This window comes from Acanthaster planci, linkage group LG19, assembly GCF_054643075.1.
Source record: "Acanthaster planci isolate LZ-2023a linkage group LG19, COTS_SCS, whole genome shotgun sequence".
Taxonomy (NCBI): Eukaryota; Metazoa; Echinodermata; class Asteroidea; order Valvatida; family Acanthasteridae; genus Acanthaster; species Acanthaster planci.
Genome location: NC_141795.1, coordinates 968,952 through 992,543, shown reverse-complemented (window position 1 = coordinate 992,543; position 23,592 = coordinate 968,952). Strand labels below are relative to the sequence as shown.

The 23,592-nt window shown below is 42.7% G+C and overlaps 1 protein-coding gene across 50 annotated transcripts in view; it reads right to left on the bottom strand.

The window, feature by feature from the left end:
* LOC110973034 (uncharacterized) overlaps positions 1-23,592 on the bottom strand; it is a 173,678-nt gene that overhangs the window by 3,420 nt on the left and 146,666 nt on the right. For 43 of the 50 annotated variants that reach the window (XM_087130110.1, XM_087130109.1, XM_087130113.1 and 40 more), the window contains 10 exons: positions 21,844-21,885; positions 19,770-19,847; positions 10,711-19,227; positions 9,511-9,558; positions 7,064-7,184; positions 5,927-6,145; positions 5,082-5,237; positions 3,902-3,967; positions 2,521-2,595; positions 528-792 (listed from right to left, as the gene is read on the bottom strand). In XM_087130110.1, coding sequence (XP_086986236.1) covers positions 528-792; positions 2,521-2,595; positions 3,902-3,967; positions 5,082-5,237; positions 5,927-6,145; positions 7,064-7,184; positions 9,511-9,558; positions 10,711-19,227; positions 19,770-19,847; positions 21,844-21,885 — 9,587 coding nt within the window. The remainder of the gene's footprint in view (positions 1-527; positions 793-2,520; positions 2,596-3,901; positions 3,968-5,081; positions 5,238-5,926; positions 6,146-7,063; positions 7,185-9,510; positions 9,559-10,710; positions 19,228-19,769; positions 19,848-21,843; positions 21,886-23,592) is intronic. The other 7 variants (XM_087130100.1, XM_087130119.1, XM_087130121.1 and 4 more) reach the window with 7 other exon arrangements.

Below are 23,592 nucleotides of genomic sequence, written 5' to 3'. Positions count from 1 at the left end.
TGGCCCATATTGAAAAAAGGTCAGAAGTGCACTGTGCCGGTTTCGGGAACAAAAGAATCTTACGTAACGCCGCATAATCTGGGTTCTTTTTCCAAGGCTGCAGGCCTGGCTGAAATATTCAAAAGTCAATAAAGGTTAACTGTCAGCTTTAGAGTAGTGCCCAAAGAGTCCTTCATGTAGGTATAATCGGCCATTAAATGAAATGAGGAATTTTTGAAGAATTTTGAAAATGGAAAATCTTGAAAAGGACCCGGCATCTTGTCTTGCTTAAGAAAAATCCACCCGGCAGCAAGTGGTTAATACAGTTCAGCAAAGCCTGTGCATTCATAGCTACAGCATCTTAACCCTAACCCCTAGCAAGTCTGTAAAATCATGATGAATCGGAAGATTTGGGACTGTTAGCGCAATTATATAACTGTAGCTACGAAAGATAGTGCCCCTCTTTAACTTCAGTCCGTCCAGGTGCTATCGCAGCAGTATATGATTCTGGCATTTACCTCTTAAGGAAATCAAAGCCCACTACTAACCTGTGGACACCGTCCTCATCGGGCTCCCCTTGCGGCATGACAAAGTTGGGGTCGTTGGGGTCCACCTCCACTGTCTGCATCACCCGGCGGATGATCCTCTTCCGTGTCACCTTCCGGATGGTGCCGTCCGGCAGCTCCTCCTCGAACTCCTCCACAATCTCTTGCACGTCCTCATTGGGATCTGAAACCACAGGCTTGGCCACGGCCGAGTCACTGGGCAGCTGCTCTTGCTCGGGCTGCTCGCTGTACTGGACTGGCTGGTCTCCTATTTGCGGAGGGATGGGGGGGGGAAGATCGTCATGAGTTTCTTCAGCTCAAAGACAATATTGGACAGTTTATAAGGCTACATGCTCCCATTGCATTTTACAGCTAGCACCTACGAGATGGATCCTACTCAACTCAACTTTTCGTAAGATGCTTATTTTAAATCTCTCAAGCTGACTCGAAGTAAATACATCTACATTTTATTTTTCATCAAAAAATTTGCGATCTTTTGAGTAAAACAGCAAGAGGTTATACCAACAATCTTCATATCTTGGGGCTTCTCAGTGATAGAGAAAGGTGGCAGGGGTCACATGATCAAGTATTCCCCTGGGCCCCAGCACACTGCAAATGGGCAACAGAGCCAGTGCATATTGGCCCAAGGCATTGCTCAGCTTCAACAAATGTCTTTGTCAAATGAAGAACATGGCAACACGCAAGACGCAGTGGTTAGTTTTGGGCCAAACGAACTTCTAACAACGTACGACCAAATAACAAACAAAATGGAGAAATGTTAGGATACGCATTTATGAAGACCTGTACACCAACACTGGCTTATGTGGGGATGCTTGCTAGAAGAACAGTGTGAATGGTTGACAACAAATCAACAACAAGTCATTCTATTAACCCCTTCGCGCCGGTAATTCCTTTGACCGTGACTGCAGGGCTGTGGTATGCCCTGAATGGAGGGCTTTGTCCATCAGCAGGCCCCATTGAACCAGCAGCTGCATGGTGAATAGACTGTATGCGTGGTATGCACTAATCCTCACACAAAGCCACGGCTGTCGATGGTTCCCAGTGCGAAGGGGTTGAAGTTATGTAACAGACAAAACTACCTACAATGACATGTACCGAGTAATGAGTGTTATGAGAGGGTTCAGTAATATTTGTATCGTAGTCCTAAATGCAGTGCTACAAATGAAGTGATCTGTCATGGAAATCCACTGACTGTCCATCTGAAAACAAAAACAGATGAAAAGAGTACGAAGCAACAGAATGCAGGAGTAATTGAGAGAGGACGGAACCGGTGAGTGAAACAGCAACGATAATCAAATATCAAATCTGGATTCTTCAGCCTACAAACTGTTTTGACCCTATTTGCAGGTAGCACAACATCGGACTGACACTGTATTCGGAGGCGAGCCAAAAGTCCGAACTCGCCAACCGAGAGAACTGAAAAAGAAAAGGACAAATTTGCTTGGGGTCCACAAAACAGACAAAATAGACGGTTTGAAACAGAAAAACACAGGGTTAGTTCAACAGGACATAAACTACTCAGTGTCAACATCTGGGAATCCTACAATTTACTATCTGGCGGTAAAACACAACACTTGGTCAGGTTTTTCGCAGGCAGGACTGAGGTTAGTACACAGAAACTGTTGAGGAAAAGGAACACCATCATGCATGTGCTTCATCTGCTGTATTGTGAGCAGAAGGTTAGTCATTTTTTAATGAAATCCACTCCTCTTACAATGAGAGTCTAATCACAAGGCACGACTTCTTGTGCATCGCTTTAAGTTAGCAGTTTTTCATACACTCTTGAACATCGCCAAGTTACTATCGAAGCAGACATGGTGTGACGATGGCAGTGTTGTGTGCATGATTTCAAATGACATGAAGCAACTTTGAAATGCAAATGTTTGGACTCTCATTTAGCGGGAGCGGTGGACGAGTGAGATTTCCGCGATCAGTGCAGTGAGACGGACGGTAGGACTTGCACTATTCTCCTCACCGTTTGCCTCGCCCGGTTCCTGGACTTCGGGAGGGAACTCAACTGTAGGCTCTGTGGATATCTTTGGTAGGTTTTCTGTTACCGACGACAACATATAGAGAGTAGGGGTCAGTTAGTACAATGGAGGGCAGATAAAAGTTATCACAAACGTTGGGTTGAAAGGCATTAAAACACATACATGTACAAGTATTATGATAGGTTAGCAGTTGTAACATATGTTAGCTGTTTTCAAATGTCCTTGCATTTGATGGGTTAACAATGCTTACAAGGATTTCACCTTGCAGATGACCATTATTATTAACTTCGTTAGCATATTTTTATCTTTGCTTCATGACATTAAACATCAGCAAGCCTCCAGTCAACATTTTTAAGCTAACTCATCACTTGAAACTTTGAAGGATTTCCATGCAAAGCTACGCGGCATCACCATCTTAGTTGGATAATGGGTTTTCTACGCCTATGCTCCATATCTCCCGATGCTTGGGTCGACAACATGTTGCCAGATATTAGCCGCCCGCAGGTTCACTTGAGAGTTTGGGGGAGTTTAGATTTACAGCTCGGCTGGGTGGAGATGCTCATTACAAATGCACCATGCAAAGATCCTAGACTACCAAAGACTACCAGAGCACACCGCGCAATAACGTTTGATCTCATCAGCACCACCTCTGTGCATCTTGTGGTAAATATTTATAAAGTGCATTCACAAAACTTGACACTTTATGTTTGCAGTAATGCAGCACATGTCTTCGACACTGTGTAATTCCAGAAATTAGGGGTCCAAAAGTGTGACATTTTGGTGTCCCTGTTACATCTGACTTTTGTTATTTGATGAGGAAATATCACTGAATTGATTTCAAACTATTACTATTTGTTCGGTTGGTCATTTGCATTTATTCTTCACTCTTGAAAATTAGAAAAATGTGTTCCGAACTTACAAAATCATATGTCTAATGTGACTGGGACACGAGAAAAAAATGGACCCTTAATTTCTGGAATTACCCTACTATGAAATTAAAGAAAACTGGGACTGACATGAAAGAAGCAACTTTTATAAAACTCAAATGCTTAAAACTGTCCAAGTATTACTAAGTATTAATGTTTAGAGGCAGGAATTTACATAAACCTCACAGGGAAAAGAAATCAATTTTGAAAATATTTTGGTGTCAAGATAAACAGATATAAAGCAATGGAAATGCAATTCAGACTGTGTTAGAATTTTGGCAGAGTTAGCAATTTTCAAGCAGCAACTTGAAGCCCAAACAAACAAAGAAAAAACCTTCAGCCAGTCATGACAGCTGACCACATCTATGCATAATTTCTGCATTTTTGTCATTCCAGAGTGATTAATAAACCTCCACAGTTTCAAGTCCCCCCCCTTTACCTTTCAGAGAAAATGGGCATTCGTCCATGTCAGTTATATCAGGAGTTTTGGGCTCTGGAGGGCCTGCTGTCAGACAGAAGTAGACAAGTCCAAATTCAGAGAGACTTTCTCTTCCTGCCTTTTTCATACCCCAAAACACCAAATGGAGACGGTGATGAATTGATTTTTTTTTTCAGTTTGGATTTCATAATATGTCTACTTAGGAATAAAGCAGGATAGCTCAGATGGAAATGAGACGGTTGTCTTTGGTGAGATTATGATGATCTTCAATGGACATGGTTTGAGCCTGATATAGAATTGATGGGTTAAATGCATTTATGATGAGACTTTACAGAATTGAGATGATAAGCACGCAAGTGTGGCAATAAAAGTCAGACGAAAAACATAATTACCCAGGAAAGTTTTTGAATGTCTTTAACCCCTTTGCGACGGATGACGGTAAAAGCCGCCGTAAAAATTGAGATCCTCAGCCCGCTTTTCAGCTATTATTCTCGGCGCACGCTCGAGCGAACACGGTGAAAGAAGACAGACCCTGGCTCTTGTATATATGGTGATTGGCCTTTGTGTGCAGCCCAGAAATGAAAAGACTGAATTTGCATCATGATCACCAGCTTCACAATAGTCCCCACTTTGAAAAGAGGCAACGGGAATGTGGAAGCACGAGTAGAGCCACATGCCGCCGAACAATCAGCCTTTTAACTGTGTAATTCAAAGCGTGCAGAGCACGCAGGGCCACAAACCCAGAATTTGCGGTTTGGCAGGTGGCCTTTGTGGCCAAGCGAGGCTGGAATTCTTGGAGTCGGCTTTTGGAAAAAAATTCCCGTCGTCAAGGGGTTAAAGGACCATGGCACTTGTACAAAATTAGGACTCTCAAAGCAAATAAACATACATAGTAATGAATGGTGGCTTACTTAAACAAGGATATCTGGCCCGTTGATAGCAAAAATGGGGAAATTAAACTCGGGATTTTCAACAAAAAAGCGGGAATCCACTAAAAAGCAGAGATTTCACACCCCTGGACAAAATTTCATCAAAAAACATCTTTGCCTGCTTTGTGTGCTGCAATTCAGAACTCTCCAACAAGAGAGAAATGCACTTAGCTTGGGGCTCAAAGCTTGGCGGTTATACTAAATATGACCTTTGGTTAGGTCACAACCATGACTGTCATATTCTCCTTCACCTTGTCTGTCCTCTGAGGTACTGCTCAGGGGGCTCTCGGAGAACTGACGCTCCTCAGGCGATGAGTCACCTTCGTACCGGTCCGAGTCTGGGGCTAACTCCACGACTGGGGCCGACGATTCGACCACGGGGGCAGCCTCTGCCATTGTTGTAAACTCTACAAAATTTTACAGTGAAGTCATTTGCTTCATCCATTTTACCTTTGTCACACTGACAAATGCGCTTTAAAACTTATTCACGTTTGGGGCAACATAAGGAATCTGACTGACACACGGAAACCACAGTTGAGTACAGAAAAACCTCTCGATAAAAAGGGAGAGAGGTACAGGGTAGGAGCAAGCAAACAAAAAATTGGGAAGAGAACCAGGATAATTCACCTTTCTTGAAGGAATTAGCTTCAAAGAATAACAGCCATTACGGTGCATGTGCATTTATGCCTAGACAATTCCTGTCAACATTGAATGTAACTTGTGACTTTGGGAAAGCGTTAAAATGAAGTAATGAAAATAAACTGGGTACTCAAATGAATCGTGCATTCATCTGACTGGACACTCCGCGGCCAAGGGAAAGATGTCTATCGGTTACTGTACACTGATTTTAATCAACAATTGAAGTTGAAAGATGCCCCTTGGAAGCCAGGCAAAACCAACTTCTATGAGCTACTCCATGGGGGAATCTTCACAGAAGAAATTCAATTCAGCATTTAGCAAACAGTCGACTGGTACTGCTTGAGAAACTCCTTGAGATCGGGCGCGGCTCGAAAAGTTCACGGAATCCGTTTTCTTCAAGTACGATCAATCTTGCAACGAGAAGAATAAAAATCTTGGTCCTTTTTAAAAAATTTACCTAATGTGGCATTCTCAGGCAATTCCTGTGTCCGATCCCACAACTCCTGTATCTCCTTCTCATCATCTGAGGTCAGGAAGCTGGGCCCCACCTCCTCGGGGCGTCTCCGGGGTGGGGCCGATTCTTCTGTGCTCACATCCTGTCCCTCGATAGGTTCTTCCTCCCCGACATCTCCCTCAGCTTGCTCGTAGGTTTTGGGCGCTTCTTCATCTTCAAATGCTTGACAAGAAACATGCAAAAATTCTCAGTACAAAATGTTGAGTTTTTTTTTCTTTTTAGCCGAATGTAATGTCTGGACACCGAGAATATACCCAACAAAGGGCAGTGTTATTCTGGGTGAAAAACATGACTCAATCTCACAAACTGAGTCTTAAGGCCATTTTTTGGCTTATTCCCTTCCAGTTTGCATAAGAACCAGCAACCTGAGCTTTCTGTTTTGACGTATCGCTCAGTCTGGCATCCTGATGAGCAATGGACGTCATGTGGGTAAAAATAAAGTTGAGGGTTCCTGTTAATTTCCACTGCACAAGATTCTGTTCAATGCTTGTAAAAATTTTCAAAAGGGGCTCTGGTGACTTGTGACTCGTATTGTGGGATTGGGTCATGTTTGAGGCTCTGCCACACAAGCGTACAAAACAAGATAGTTCTTTAGAGTAGGCCAGGGGACGAATTCATCCAGTAGGCAGAGCAGGCACTGTGCCCAGGGCCTACAAAAAAAAAAGGAGCTTACGCTGAACCTCAGTGCCCACGAACAAACCAGTGTGCCACAAAACATGAAACTACTCAAGTGTAAGAAGCGTTACAATTTTAGCCTCACCCTTTGAATTGTTAATTTTGGCAAAAGCTTTCAAAGCTGCTGCGTAACCTTGTACCGGCTAGCATCAAAGTAAAGTGCAATTCCCAAGCCCTATGGCCAGGTCTACGAAATTGGCGAGAAAACATAAAGCAGAGTAGGGCCTGCGAAGTACTGATGCCTAGGACTTAACTTTGGTGATAGGACCTGTAGAAAACTGGTGCCTTGGACAGGCAGAGCACAAATAGGGCCTATGAGTAATTTGCTGCTAAGACCTGTGGAAAACTGGTGCCTAAGACCAACGGAACATTTATTCTGGCCTTGGTTTGAAGCTGTAAACTTACTAGGCATGGTGAATTCGTTGAGGGCTATGGCCAGTGCCTCAATGTCTTCTTGTGTGGCCCTGGGCTTGTCCTCTGGCACATCTGGTCTGTCAGCTGCATCAAACTGCTCATCAACTGGCGGCTGGAGGTAATGAATAATGCATAGAGAAACCAATTTGCATGCATTGTGATTTGTGCAAGAGAATGAGATGGGGGTGGGCGGGATTACACTAACTTTATGCAAAGTGGGTATGAATATTCATCAGTGTGAGGTTAAGTATGCATGACCTGTGGGTAGAAATAATTTAATGATGTTGATTAATATTCGTAAGAATATTGGAAATGAACTGATCTCATTCCTCAATGGATATGACAACATTCAATGGTTCTTGAAGGAAAAAAAAAATCAGACGTTTATTGCACTTTCTGTTGCAAAAATAAAAGGTTTTTTAAGCAATTTGGGGGAAAGCTTAAAGAGAAAACAGAAATGGGCAAATTTGATTTGGGGGAAATATGGGTGAAAAATAATTTTCATATGGCAAGCAAATTAACATGAAAGAAAACAAGACACAAATGGACGTCACACACAGATAAAACGATTCGCACATACGACACGAAACACAAGAGTTTTCCACGGTTTCACCACACAGCACCTGTCTTTGTGTCACACAGTCACATCACTGTTCACTGCTCCTCTTGTTCCCAACACATTTTCCCCCACACGGACAAAACACAAAAGTTGGGTCAAATGTTTGCCCATTAAAAATGGGATCCAAACATTCTAAAAAAGACTGAAGGGCTGACCATTTCCATGACATCCACAATATGTGGTTATTGTGAGAAGTCAGGATTGGAATGTAGGCAGACTTTTGCAGTTCTTTTATTTGAAAAAGACATTTACGTTCAACCCTAAAAGATCCGTACATAATGACAAAAGAAAAAAAAACAAAACAATATTTTTCTTAAGATATTTTTTGATTAACATCTGAGTTTTTAAACAAGAAATTCATAACAATTCTTTTTTTAAAAAGAGGATTACATACATTATCTACATTATAATCTTATAATAAGACAAGCTTACAACTACGTGTACATACAAGACACACAAATACATAATGTTAGTGAAATGTTAACTGACTGATGCAAAGATGCAGCTTGATAAGTCAGGTAACTTTAGCCTGGCATTGCAGGTAAATAAATAAATATATATACGAGTATGCATTTTCCCCAAACAAGGTAAAAGAATGGGACTGGAGATATGACTTTGATATTAAAGAGGTTATTGTGGAAGAAGGAAGGGGGCGCTGTTCAAGGAAAAAGTCATGGGTAAGGGGGCAATATGGTGAATCGAACCATGTTGACAAGAGTAGTGATTGTTGCACAAACTTGAACACGGCGGCTGGGAGGGGACGGAATGATATGAAAGCAGGCTGAATACAAGACCGTATTTTATATCTATAAGCAGAGCATCTCATGATGAATGGGTAACGTTTCAATCATGGCACACTCGGTGAAACTCAGGGTCACTTCAATTCCTGTTAGGAATTATTGCATGGGAAATAAACTGCTAATCAGTTTGCCTGAGAAATTCAGCCAGGCCAGCTGTGAGATCGGACAGCATATTTTCAAGCCAGCCGGGGAATAAAATGGCAGGTTAAAATGATTCTTTGTAGCGGCAGTTTTCCAGGTTGTGCCTTTCTGATGTGTCGCTGTGAGACAGGCTCAAGCAAAAGAGTGCAAATTCAAGACAAATGTAGAAAATAACAAAGGATGCTGCAGGCTTGTGAAATTTTGCAATGTAAAAAACATAACAATAAAGAACAGTCAAAATTTTGAAATGATATATTAAAAATGCAAAATGTCACCACAATCAAAAACAAATGACACCTAGGATGTTTTTTAAATACTCTTGCTGAAGAACAGAATCGTAAAACATGAAATCATATACAATCTTTCGGGTCAACTTAAAACCAGTCACTTGAATCAGTACATAGGATCAATGCTCAGTATGTCAACTCAATTAATTAAATAAGATGCACAGTAAAAAATGAATAACAAAACATACACAACTGAAATTAAAGTTTCAAACAGGCATAAGTAATTATTACAACTCAAATAAATGCAACCCATTCTCAAAGAAGTATTTAATAAAAACTTAAATGGTTCAAATTGGATATAAACCAAAGTTAAAAGCATTTTCATATCTCTCAGGATCAAACATCAACATAAAAATACAAAAAAATGCTGAACAAAGCTTCCTCATGCATATTCGAGATATGATGCTTTTGATATGAAAATCAGGATGAATGCACAATGCTCGGGAAAGGTGAGCAAGCAGACAGACATAAACGCATGCAACACGCCAGGTTTTCTCTTTCTTTTTTCTCTTGGGTTTGCGCTGCGGCTGGTTTTTTTGTCTTTTTGTTGGCATCCTTCAGTGATTGGTCGTCTTTTTAAGCGAGCAGTACCTCTGTGTGCAAGCTTGAAGACAGCTGGATCTCCAATTGGTCCTGTTCCTGAGAGAAACGTGAGAAAAGAGGGAAGGAGACAAATTAAGCTTAAATTCCGTCACAATTTGGGAGTTTGAGTCCTCGTTTACACCTCTCCCACTAACTGCATATAAATATGATTACAACCACTTGCGCTATCATTTCAGCAGGCTCTGCAAACATTGGACAGAGGAGGCCCAAGTTTTTTAACATCTAAAACTCATGAGGGAGAGGTGTAATTAGGCTAAACCTTCCCATCTGCAATCAGCGAAGCCATTCCGTGGACAATCCTAGAGATCCTACTGGACTCACGATCCCCCTTAATTGATGCCTACCCACACCTGGACATGGAGGAAGCCAGTCACTCACTGTCACTCCAATGCAATAATAAACACACTTGTGATATGTCGAAAAATCAGACTTGCTCTGAAGTAGTGGTTGTGTTTCAACTTTTTGTAACATCAGAGGCCAATGCTGAATTCATTGATACCACAGAAAGGTTTCTGAAAGCATTTGAAAACCATAAGTCACATAGCATTTGACAAGATAACATATGACTGTAAGCAAGCACAATGTGGAGTGAGCAAAAATAAATAAAAAGCTTAGAAAATCAATGGAGGCAACGAAAGTAAAGGTTGTAATACATTGTGAAATGGCAAATGAAAGTCAACAATATGACAGCTTTGGCAAAATCACAAAAAAATATAGCACACATTTTAGAACGGAAAACCATTTATTAATAAAATTACACAATGCAGGTGAAACTGGCAAAGGCAAGCTTTTTTCAGGAAATGGGTGTGAAAAGTGTAAAGAATGAACTAACAAATTAATAAAAAAGGAATACTTTTCATATTTCAAGGGCTAAAAAGAAAATAATGAAACGGAAATGTACGGTGATAATGACTTAGTGAAACAAGGTTTTATTTCATGCTTCCATTAGCATGAATGACCATGAAAAGTGTGACAAACTATGAGGTTCCTGATGCATTATGGGATGCAAAAAAGCATCATGGGTAAACAAAACTGAAGGCTGTGGGAGGGGGCAAGACAGCAGCATTTGTGTACTTCAGCCACAATAAATGAAGGTGCAGAGTACGTGAAGCATTTCAGGGGCGATGATGATGAAACACAGAGGCAGAATGACGACGACAGGCATGATGCAAAAGCACAGCACCCTACCTCGGGGGTGGATTCCACAAAGGCCTGAGAGCTGGCTACCACAACCCTCTCGTGGTGTACCTCGGCATAAACAGTGCGAGTCGTGACCTCAGAGGATTCAGTGAAGCCACTTACAGGTTCCTGCTCCATGGTATCTGGAGGTGCAATTTCTGCCTCTTCCTGGATAGGCTCTTCCTCCATTGGCTCCTCATTCAGAGGGCATTCTTCCAGCTCCTCCACCTCTCGCTCCTGAGATGTTTCATCTTGAAGCTCTTGCATGGCTTCTGTTTCACCCTCAACTTCTTCCTCCTCTGCAAACTCTTGCGCATCTGTATGCTTCTCTGCTTCCATTTCTTCCTCATCTTGAGGTTCTGGCATCTCAACTTCAGCATCTCCTTCAACCACATCCTTGTCCACATCACCTTCGTCTGAAGCAAGGGCCTCATCTCTGGCACTTTCTTCTTCATACATCCCCTCATCCTCTTCACAAGGTTTCTCCTCCAGATCATCCTCAATCTCAGAATCTTCTGAAGGTGCACGATCTTGCAATCGGTGCTCTTCAAAGCTAGCCACGGCAACGGATCCGACAACTCCGACTGCCACCGGTTTGGTGGGGCTGTCAACCTCGTCATCCTTTCCCTCGACCTCCTGTCCAGGAGGAGGGGCCAGCTTGTGTGGCGGTGGCTTGTGGGAATCTTCCTCATCCCCTGGGGATGGAAGTTGGCCCTCGGATTCTGTAACAGGTTCTGGTACTCCAGGGAGAGTTATGGAATCAGCTGTTTCAACAGCTGGCTCTCCAAGGATGAAAGCAGACTCTTCAGTTGTCACAATGGTCTGTGAGTAAAAAGACTCCTGAATAGTTGTTGCTTCTAAGAGACGGTCCTCTTGGATTTCTTCCTCAAGGCGAGCCTGAATATCACTGCTTTCCAACCTCTCACTTTCCTGAGCTAGGGCTTGTGCCTCATCTTCAGGGGATGGCAGAGGTGTAAGTGGCTGAAGGTCCTCCTTTGGCTCTTCTTCAATGGTTTGCTCCTCTTCTGGTTTTGGCTCCTGCTCTCGTGCTTGTTCATCCTCTTCTCTTTGTTCTTCTACTAGCTCTGGTGTTTCTTGCTGCTGCTGGTCAAGAGTCTCTGACTTGTCTTCCTGTTCTTCAAGGGGTTCTTGTATTCCTTCAGCTGCAGGTTGGACAAGCAGATTTGGATCGTAGTAAGCCTGCTCTGTTGGCCCATCAACCAACTGAACCTCTTCTTCCATGGCTTCATCTTCTCTTCGCTCTTGATCTTCAGTGACAGGTTCTTCTTGGAGCTCCTCTTTGAAGTCCTCTTGGTAGTCCTCTTCATAATGAGGAGCTGGCTCTGGAAAGGATTCAGGCGTGTCTGGCAGTTCTTGAATTTCTGGGGTCTGAAGGGTGTCATACTGCTCAGTCTGCTGCTGGAGATCAAGATCTTGTGGAACTTCTAAGATCTGCTCTTCTTGCTGGGTGTACACTGCTTCCTTCAATTCTCCATCAGACTCGATCGGCGAGTCTGGGATGGGGGTTATTTCTGGGGTTGGTGGTAAGACAGCTTCCTCTTCTAGCCCAGCCTGTTCTTCTCTCAGTGACAGATCTACTGGAGGAGCTACATATGTATGCTCGACAGTCTCAGTTTCTTTGATGATTTCATGCTCAATTCCAAGTTTCTCCACATCATCTCTGAAGGAGGGTTCTCCAGATGGTGTTTCCACCAAATACTTTTCCTCAATTTGGATGACCTCCAAGCTAGATCTGCGGTCTTCTGTTTCAATCTCTGGACTGTGTCTGCCATCTTCTTTGTCACTGTCATCACCTCTTGGTGTCTTCTCTGGGGTGTGAGCTGGAGATTCTATGATTGCTACATGCTCTTCTCGTAGATGTGTGTAACTCTGACTTGAGTAGGTTTCAGTGATATCGAGTATCTCTGGGATGTGAGGTTTTTCATGTTCCTCCTGCTTCTCATCTATCAAGTTATCTTCAATGTCAGCATCCTCTGATATACCTGCATCAGCCGAGTATTCCTCATCGACCTCTAGGTGATACTCATCTTCCAAAATGGGTTCAGATTTCCTTTCTTCTTCTGATTCCTCCAGCTGTGGAAATGGTGACCTTGGAATGTCATCAAGAACTTCATCAGTCTCCTCTTCAACTGATGGCTTCTCCTTAGCAACTTCCTGATCAACATCATATCTAAACACAGCCTCACTTTCAATGTGTTTCTGGGTTTCCATGACTACCTCCTCAGTGACAGGTTCAGTTGCCTTTTCCCCTTCCTCAACTTCTTCTTCTTTGGGCTCCTCTAAAATTTCCTCCACAACGTCTTCTGCAGGTTCTTCAGCCAGTACCTCTGCCTCTTCAACACCCATAGCTATTTCTTCTAGTTCCTCCTCTTCTTCCTTTTCTAGGGGCTCCATTTCCCTTTCTTGTTCTGTCTCCTGTTCTTCATCCTCCATGGTCTCTAGCCTGACGTCTTCCTGGTATTGCACGGAAGGTTGCTCTGATTCTTGCTCCTTTGCTTCAATGTGCTCAACTAGTCGATGAACAGAAACACTCTCCTCAACTACTCTGATTTCCCTAGCAATGCCCACTTCAGCTTCAGCGACAGCCTCAGGGGTCAGCTCTGGTTCTTGTTGGTCCTCAATCTGCTCTTCCAGGGAATCTGGAATGTCTTCTTGACCCTCCGCCAATGCAGTGTCTTGTTCGTATTCCACTTTCACAACTTCTTGATCTTGCACGTCCTCTAGAACTTCCTCCTGATCTGATTCTTTTCCCATGATCTCAACAGGTTCTTCCGGAAGGAAATGCTGTTCGCGCTCTCCATGAACCTCCGATACAGTGGTCTGAACAATAGTTTGTTGCACAAAAGTACGCTTTTCTGTGTGGATAGTTTCATGGGTGCTGAACAACACTTGTTTTGGTTCCATAGGTTCTTTTCTTGCAAGTTCAACATGTTCCAGCTTTTGAGGTTCCCCAACATCTCTCTCTGGATATTCTTCCACTGCCGGTGCAGCCTCTTCCTCAATTCTTCCCTCTTCTACCACCAATTCTTCATGAAGTTCTGGTCCAGGTCCCTCGCTGAGTCTCTCTTGTGCAATTTCCTCTTCTTGGGGAACAACATCTGGTACAATCTCTTCAGGGGCAACATCTTCCTCACTTCTTTCTTCCTCAACCTCTTTTTGAGGTTCCTGCTCAGGCTCCCCTAAGGTTTCTTTAGATGACAGTTTTTCTTCAAGTAAACATTCTGGGGTAACCTCTACTTCTGGTGCAGCTTCTTCCTCAACTCTTTCCTCTTTCAAAATGAACTCTTCTTCTGGTTCTTGCTCTGCTTCTTCATATTCTGCCTCTGGCACTGGTTCTTCCTCAATTCTTTCTTCTTCCGAAACTGCCTCTTCTTCAGGTTCTTGCTCAGGTTCCTCAGGCGGTTTCTCTGGTGCCATGTCCTTTTCAAGCAGAATTTCTGGGGCAACTTCTACTTCTGGTGCAGCTTCTTCCTCAACTATTTCTTCTTGCACAATTACCTTCTCTTCTGGTTCTTCATAAGCTTTTTCTGGCACAGGCTCTTCCTCAATTCTTTCCTCCTCCACAAGTGCCTCTTCTTCAGGTTCCTCAGAGGGTTTCTCTTTTACAACTTCTTCTTCATGAGGAAAAACAGCTGGGACAACTTCTACTGCAGCTTCTTCCTCAATTCTTTCCTCTTCCACAACTGCCTCTTCTTCAGGCACTTGGTCAGGTTCCTCGTAAGATTCATCAGGTGCAACTTCTTCTTCTTTGGGAGGAACTTCTGGAACAACTTCTTCCTCGATTCTTACATCTTCCATAACTACTTCCTGTTGCTCTGGTTGTGACTCTTCAAAGGTTTCAAGTTGAACAATTTCCTCTTCCTTTTGGACATCTACTTTCTCAGAAGTTACAACTTCTTCAATTGGTCCCCCTTCAGTAGCTCTGGCCTCCTCGTGAATACCGTAGACAACAGATGACTGTACAATGGTTTGCTGGACACTAATGTGAGTTTCTGTATGAACCTTCATTTTCTCTTCTTCAGGTTCTTGCTCAGGTTCCTCAGAGGGCTTCTCTGGTGCAACTTCCTCTTCATGGGGAAGGACATCTGGGGCAACTTCTACTTCAGGTGCTGCTTCCTCCTCAATTCTTTCCTCTTTCCCATTAACCTCTTCTTCTGGTTCTTGTTCTGATTCTTCAAATGCTTCCTCTGGAGCAGGCTCTTCCTCAATTACTTCCTCTTCCTCAACTGCCTGTTTAGGTTGTTGCTCAGGTTCCTGAGTAACTTTCTCTGGTACAACTTCCTCTTTATAGATAACATCTGGAGCAACTTCTGGTGCAGCTTCTTCCTCAAGTCTTTCCTCTTCCACAATAAACTCTTCTTCTGGTTCTTGTTCGGGTTCTTCATATGCTTCATCTGGTACAGGTTCTTCAACTCTTTCCTCTTCCACAACTGCATCTTCTTCAGGTTCTTGCTCAGGTTCTTCAGACGGTTTCTCTGGTGCCACATCCTCTTCAAGTAAAACATCTGGGCAAACTTCTACTTCTGGTGTGGCTTCTTCCTCAACTCTTTCCTCTTCCACAATAAATTCTGGTTCTTGTTCGGGTTCTTCATATGCTTCATCTGGTACAGGTTCTTCAACTCTTTCCTCTTCCACAACTGCATCTTCCTCAGGTTCATGCTCAGGTTCCTCAGACGGTTTCTCTGGTGCCACATCCTCTTCAAGTAAAACATCTGGGCAAACTTCTACTTCTGGTGTAGCTTCTTCCTCAACTCTTTCCTCTTCCACAATAAATTCTGGTTCTTGTTCGGGTTCTTCATATGCTTCATCTGGTACAGGTTCTTCAACTCTTTCCTCTTCCACAACTGCATCTTCTTCAGGTTCTTGCTCAGGTTCTTCAGACGGTTTCTCTGGTGCCACATCCTCTTCAAGTAAAACATCTGGGCAAACTTCTACTTCTGGTGTAGCTTCTTCCTCAACTCTTTCCTCTTCCACAATAAACTCTTCTTCTGGTTCTTGTTCGGGTTCTTCATATGCTTCATCTGGTACAGGTTCTTCAACTCTTTCCTCTTCCACAACTGCATCTTCTTCAGGTTCTTGCTCAGGTTCCTCAGACGGTTTCTCTGGTGCCACATCCTCTTCAAGTAAAACATCTGGGCAAACTTCTACTTCTGGTGTAGCTTCTTCCTCAACTCTTTCCTCTTCCACAATAAACTCTTCTTCTGGTTCTTGTTCGGGTTCTTCATATGCTTCATCTGGTACAAGTTCTTCAACTCTTTCCTCTTCCACAACTGCATCTTCTTCAGGTTCTTGCTCAGGTTCCTCAGACGGTTTCTCTGGTGCCACATCCTCTTCAAGTAAAACATCTGGGCAAACTTCTACTTCTGGTGTAGCTTCTTCCTCAACTCTTTCCTCTTCCACAATAAACTCTTCTTCTGGTTCTTGTTCGGGTTCTTCATATGCTTCATCTGGTACAAGTTCTTCAACTCTTTCCTCTTCCACAACTGCATCTTCTTCAGGTTCTTGCTCAGGTTCCTCAGACGGTTTCTCTGGTGCCACATCCTCTTCAAGTAAAACATCTGGGCAAACTTCTACTTCTGGTGTAGCTTCTTCCTCAACTCTTTCCTCTTGCAAAATAACCTCCTCCTCTGGCTCTTCATATGTTTCTTCTGGCAGATGCTCTCCATCAATTATTTCCTCTTCCTCAACTGTCTCTTCATCAGGTTCTTGCTCAGGTTCCTCAGAGGGTTTCTCTGGTACAACTTCCTCTTTATAGATAACATCTGGGGCAACTTCTTCTGGTGCAGCTTCTTCCTCAATTTTTTCCTCTTCCACATTAACCTCTTCTTCTGGTTCTTTTTCTTGTTCGTATTCTTCCTCTGGCACTGGTTCTTCCTCAATTCTTTCCTCTTCTGCAACTGCCTCTTCTTCAGGTTCTTCTTCAGGTTCCTCAGACGGTTTCTCTGGTGCCATGTCCTCTTCAAGCAAAACTTTTGGGGCAACTTTTACTTCTGGTGAAGCTTTTTCCTCAACTCTTTCCTCTTGCAGAATAACTTTCTCTTCTGGTTCTTCATATGCTTCCTTTGGCACAGGCTCTTCCTCAATTCTTTCCTCTTCCACAAGTGTCTCTTCTTCAGGCTCCTCAGAGGGTTTCTCAGGTGTGACTTCCTCTTCCTCGGGAAGAACTTCTTGGACAACGTCTTCCTCAATTCTTTCCTCTCTTACAATTGCTTCTAGCTCTTGCGGTGGCTCCTCTTCTTTTTGTACATCCGCTTTATCTGGAAGCATGGCCTCTTCGGATGGCTCTTTTTCAGTTGTCCTGGCCTCCTCATGAAGACCATAGACAAAAGATGACTGTACAATTGTTTGGTGGGCACTGATATGAGTTTCTGTATGAACCTCCATTTTCTCTTCCACATCTTCCAGTTCTCGATCTGGCTCCTTATGGTATTCCTCTACTTCAGTTCCCTCTTTTTCTTGTATTTCCTGATCGGAAGGTATTTCTGGGACAACTTCCTGTTCAGGAGCGGCTTCTTCGGCTATTTCTTCTTCCACAACTATCTCTTCTTGTGGCTCTTGTTCTTGCTCTTCTGGTGCAGTTTCCTCTTCTTTCAACATAACTTCTGGAGCAACTTCTTCCCCAATCATCTCCTCTGCTACTACAACTTCATCAGGTTGTTGCTCAGGCTCCTGGAAAGTGTCCTTTGGTGCAACTGGAACAACCTCTTCCACAGCAGCTTCTTTAACTTCTTCCTCTGCAGCTGCAACCTCTTCAGGTTCTTCCTCAGGCTCCTGGGGTGCGGTTTTCTTGTATTCCCGAACATCTTCTGGCACAGCTTCTACTTCTGGTGCAGATTTTTCCTCTATTTTTTCCTTTTCCATGATAACTTCCTCTTGAACTGGCTCTGGCTCCTCATAAGTTATCTCTTGGACAATTTCCTCTTCTCTCTTTACTTCCTCTCCTTGAAGACATATTTCAGTTGCCACCTCTTCCTCAATTCCTTCCTCTGCTTCAACTGCTGGTTCCAATTCTGTAAGAACTTCCTCTTCGTTTTTTATATCTTCTTTTACTGGAAGTGCTGCTGCTCCAGGTGCCTCTTCATCACTTGCTCTTGCCTCTTCATGAAAATAGGTGACAGTAGACTTGACGATGGTTTGCTGGACACTGATGTGAGTTTCTGTATGGACTTGCATCTTATCCTCCTCTGGAATGTGTTGAGCAACATCTGCAGGAACCACAGCTTCTGCATGTTTCTCTTCCATGCTCACTTCTTGTGGTTCTTGATCGATCTCCTCTGGTTCTGTTACCTTTCTCTCAGAGAGAACTTCTGGGACAATCTCTTCTTCAGGGGCAACCTCTTCCTTAAGTGCTTCCTCTTCCACAACTCCCTCTTCTTTAAGTTCTTTCTCAGGTTCCTCATATATTTCCTCTGGTGCAGCTTCCTCTTCCTCAAGAGCAACATCAGGGGCAACTTCTCCAGGTCCAGTCTCTTCCTCAAATCCTTGCTCTCCCACAACTTCCTCTTCTCGGCGCTGTTCCTCAGGCTCCCCAAAGGCTGCCTCTGGTGGAATTTCCTCTTCAGAGACAGCTTTTCGGGAAACTTCTTCAAGTGCAGCCATTTCCTCAATTCTTTCCTCTTCCATGACTATCTCTTTTAGAGGTTCTTGGTCTAGTTCCTTGTATGTTTCCTCTGGTGTAATTTCCTCTGCTGGTAGAACTTGTGGGGCAACCTCTCCTTCTGGTGCAGCCTCTTCCTCAATACGTTCCTCTTCCAACACTGGTTCTTCCTGAAGCTCTTGCTCCTCTTCAACTGTTGTGTCATCCTTTTCTGTTTCCTCTTCTTCCAATGGCACCTCTGGGGTGACTTCTACTACTGCAGCTTCAACTTTTTCTTCCTCCACTTCCACATCTGCTTGTGGCTCAGGACTCCGATCTTCTTGGATTTCTTCAGGCTCCTCCTCTGCTGTGGAGGTAATGTGAATGACTTCTCTGTGAACAACTGTCTCGGTTTTGTGTATAGTTGTCTGCACCAGGACATCAGCTTCTGTCTGTGGTGGTCCTTCCGTTTCTGCCACTCGTTTTGCAGGAATGTCATCCGGAATTTCTTCAATGCGCACATCTTCTTCTGGTTTGACTTCAGGCTCTTTGGTAACATCCGGTTGCTTTACTCTTTCCTCCTTGATGTCCTCAGAGGGTTCTTCGGGTGGTTTCTCAGCTTCTTCCTCTACAACTACCACCTTTTTCTCTGCTTCTTCCAGTGCCACCTTCTCCGCAACAAGAGCCTCTTCTTGGACATTCCCTTCTTTTTCTTCAGGGGAAACTTCAACAGGCTCCACAGGAGCATCCTTACTTTGAAAAACCACAGAAGTAGTCACCTCTGCCACATCGGGCACAGAAATCCCTCCGTCTGTTGTTCTCATCGTTTTGGTTACCTTGGTTGTGGTTATTCTTTCCTCTCGGAATACAGTGGTGCCACAGACAGCCACTTCCGGCTCACTTGACAGAGCTGGTTCCACTGATGGTTCCTATGAGGAAAACCTTTGTGTCAGGACCGCTGCATAACATCCATGACCATGTAACACTTTTACTGAGGACAATACTTGTCAGGGTGAAATGCAATACTTGTGAGGGTGAAATACTGTCATGTCAAAATGTAATACCATGTAGTTATTTCTTTGCAAACAACCAAATGTAAATGTTTATCTCCTATCAAACGTACATAATATGAACAGGCCATTTAAAACTCAAACTTGAAATGCCCTTGAACATTTCAAAATACTTGAATTCCACATGTAAATATATCACATTATTGGCAAAATCAACTTTCACAGATTTCCTCCCAGCATTAAAATAAAGGAACAATCTGATCTAAGTGGTTACCCCGAACAAAAATTTAAATGGAATAGAAATAAAAAAACCATAACCACCACCTACTACAGTGCCATTCAAGGATCATGCCAAAGACTGGACTTGCAACCACCAGTCCTGGCGACCCAAAAAAATTAATCCATTTTCAGTTTCAGTTCCAGCAGCTGAGACACCTCACCTATCTCCCCCCCCAACATACCTCTCGTTCTTGGGGGGCTTCAGGCACACTCTCTCCTCCAGGTCTGGTTTTGGCCTCTACCTGTTCAACCAATTTCTCCTGCGGTTAATCACACGTGAGTCACCAGCAATCAAGATACAACACACACACCAGACTATAACTAAGACAGTGCAAATGTGAAATGGTGCACTCTAATTCTATAAGCAATACATGCGCATGTCGGATTTTGAAGCCATTCGTCTGTACACCAAACTGACATTTCATTCACTTTTCGAATGTTGAACAGAATTTAAACTTTTGACGAAATCTTTCATTTTTTAGAAGTTCAACCCTCTTGTGCATACATACATTCTGAACAAACACGTGATGTGTCTCTGCACTGTAACAGACATGGATTGAATTCCTCAGTTCCTGTGACAGTGCAAAGAGTCAGAGGGTGTATCCAAACATCCTCATTGTTATAAGTACGTGCCTTTCAGAACTCAGGAAGCTATGCAAGCAATCGCATCCATTATGACTACCAGCTGCAGAAGTCTACTGCACAATCTAGGTTCTACGATGATTTTCATGCATGTTAATAAAGCAAGATGAGAAGCCATTGGATGAGAAGGCAAATAAAAAAGGCACAAGCCATGCATGACAGGGAACCATACAAGCCATCTTGTGAAAGTCATGCATTCCGGGGAAAGTGAACAAGTCCTGTGGAGGACACTTAGGGACAGGGAAGTCAACTTGTGTATGAACTTGTGATATTACTTAGTATGAACTGAATGCTTTAAAAATGCTGTATTTTTAATATGTTAGTTTAAAAAATTCAGCCTATTGTTTTAAACAACAGTGATTATGCTACACTTTAAAATCAATCAGTTTATTCAACATTCAGAGTTTGATTTCAACATGGCCGAACACTTGTGTTAGCAGGAAAGATATTTGACAGAAATTACACCTACTTCGGTACGTTAGATACATTATTAAAACTAGCTCGAGAGATCTTTGACAAGAACTGCAAGTTACAGTACCAATGACTAGCTGACAGGCTAGTAGCTTTATAATTCTAAACAAAAACACAGACAGACAAATGTGAACAATATAAACAGACATGTAGACAAAAAACTGACTTGAATTGACAAATAAATGAAATTTAAAAAAAAGTATAACAAATAATCATTAATCATCCATCCTTTAAGGCCCTAAATAAAAATAGTTAGAGAGGGACCATTTGGAGGGTTACTGAATTGGTGTTTCAGGTAGTTTGGGAGAATACAAGAGAAAAAAATGTAACCTACCTATAAAACTCCAGTAAAGGATAATTTAATTCATTTAATTCAATGTGAAAAATGCACAGAATTGAATAATGTTTGGCATTAATATGTTGCATTCAGAAAATATTCATATCAATGCATTCCTTCTTCAGACGTTTGATGGATTCTGACTAGTATTTTATTCTTCTCAAATCAAGGAGTTAACTTTGAGGAATAAGTCATGCATGTTATAAATTTTTGGGGTGAGTTATTCATCAACAGTGAAAGTAATAGGTCAGAATGATGTGAAGGTGTAATGGAACAATCCAAATGCTCAGTATTATGGTGGATTTTGCATTCCAAGCAAGCACATTATAGGGAGCTCTGGTTAATTTTGGGTTTAACATTGTGATGCAAGGTCAGGCACGAAGGTCAATGCTTCAAACTGATTTCACCTGCCGAATAAACGCTTACAACTGACTTTCACTTCAGTATATTGCGAAAGAACAGATGTCAAATCCAAAAACTATTGTGACTAACACTTCTTGTCCATTTTCTTTGCAGAAGTGGCAAAGCAACAGGAAAGCACAATTTCACTTTGTTTTGGGATTTTATCGGCAACTTCCAGCAACTTTTTTTTTGGCCAGTCTGCAAACAAGCACACAGCTCAAAGCAATCTATGATTCTAAGTCGCTACTCTAAAAAGATGTCAGGAACTCCTTTGCCAGTTGTAAATATACCACAAATGAAAAATGAAAATAATCAACGCAGATTAAAACTGCAAACAGCAGGTTGTTAAAAATTTGCAAATGTCATCTTTCGATTTAAACTTGTCAAAATGTGGCTGTGCGTACCTTGGGCTTCTGCTCGGGCTGCTGTAATTCCTCTTTAACATCCTAAGGAGAAAAACGGGGGAAAAAAATTCAGCTACTTTCAACCTGCAATAAAATCTGCCTAAAAATCTAACATCCCGTCCTGTGCTAATTTGAGGGCTTCTAGGCTTTCTGCATATTGTTGAATGTTGGGAGGTTAAGAAGAAAGCCCTGTAACAATGTGTATTCTCACCAAACTGAAGTGCACCCTCAATCGGTGAAGAAAGACGTTAAGTTACGACAGGTTCTTGCACGCATCCTGCGTGTATGCAAAGACCATACATGCCGGAATAAATTAGTTACGCGTACTCAGCATGCCCCATGTCAAATGCGCATATACTTTCGCACCTCATGGCACACCTATGCAGTGAGTACCAACAAAAACCAGACTCTTTTGTTCCACTTGGAGCGGATACAGCTAAGGCTACCCTTGCACTTCAACAGGAAAAGAATGTGCTCTGGGCGTGATACCAGTAAAGAAACAGGTTCCTACATCCAGTGCTCATAGTATAGTGCATGCACTCTTTGTGGAAGAAATAATGTAGCTCTCACCGTCACTTTAAAGTAATGGAGAGTACAAGTGGCAAAGACACAAACAAGCAATTTCAGTAGGAAATTCCATGCTCAAAATCGGACATTACATCAAATGGACCTTTTTTTCTCCTTTTGTTTGTTTTGTTTTCTAAAAGAAAGTTCAAAATTCCGACTTCATAATCAGATTAAACATCAGGGTGCATTTAAACAAGTGCATAAAGTTATCTAGCCAAATTCTAACTGTTTAATAACTGGTACCACACCTACTTTAACATCAGGACTATGTCAGAAAATTTAGCTGCAAAAACTTACAATGCTCCCAAATATGTTAACCACTTCCTGCCTGGCATTCCGGATCCGGACACGTATGCTTATATGCATGGCCGGGGTCTACGAACTCTGACAAAGGGAACAGGGCCTTGTAACAAAAGACCATCCTCCAAACAAAAGACCAGGCTGCTGGGCATTACCAACATTTTTACACTCTCAAAAGTGGAGATAATCCTGCCTTGTTTTGAAACAGTATACCACAGTTAGGGGCATTTAGAGCGAGCAGATTACCGCCAGGGACAAAAGCACTCCACCACCGCAGCGATGAGCCACGCAGCACCGCTGCATGATAATCTGGCCCCTATTGAAGAAAGGTCAGCAGCGCACTGAGCCAGGTTCGTGAACACAAGAATATTATGTTAACACCACAAAATCTGGGCTCTTTTTACAAGGCGGCAGGCCTGGTTGAAATACTCCAACGTCAATAGATTTTGTATGTCAGGCTAGAGTGTACACCAGACAGTCCTTCACGTGTTTGTAAGTGTCCAGTAAATGAAGATAGGAATTTTTAAAGAATTTTGAAAACAGAAAAAACTGATAATTATTCCGGACCAGCATCATCAACATTGACAACTGCCCCCGGCAGCAAGTGGTTAACAAAGCAAATTGCATTCTATTGCAATCTTTATCAGAAGCAGAGCAAATGAGTTGCAGTCGGCAGCCTGCACTGAGCCAGTTCTTTCACAGAGGCTTAAACTTCATGTTTTTCATCTGACAAGCAACAGAAAGCCTCCTCACAATGTCAACTGTATGGAGTTTCTTCTCCTTTTGCATCATTAATTTTCAAAATGTTGTTAACTCTGACAGTGACAACACTAACACGGTTATTGAATGGCAATAGAAGTCCATGCAGTAAAGAAAGCTAAC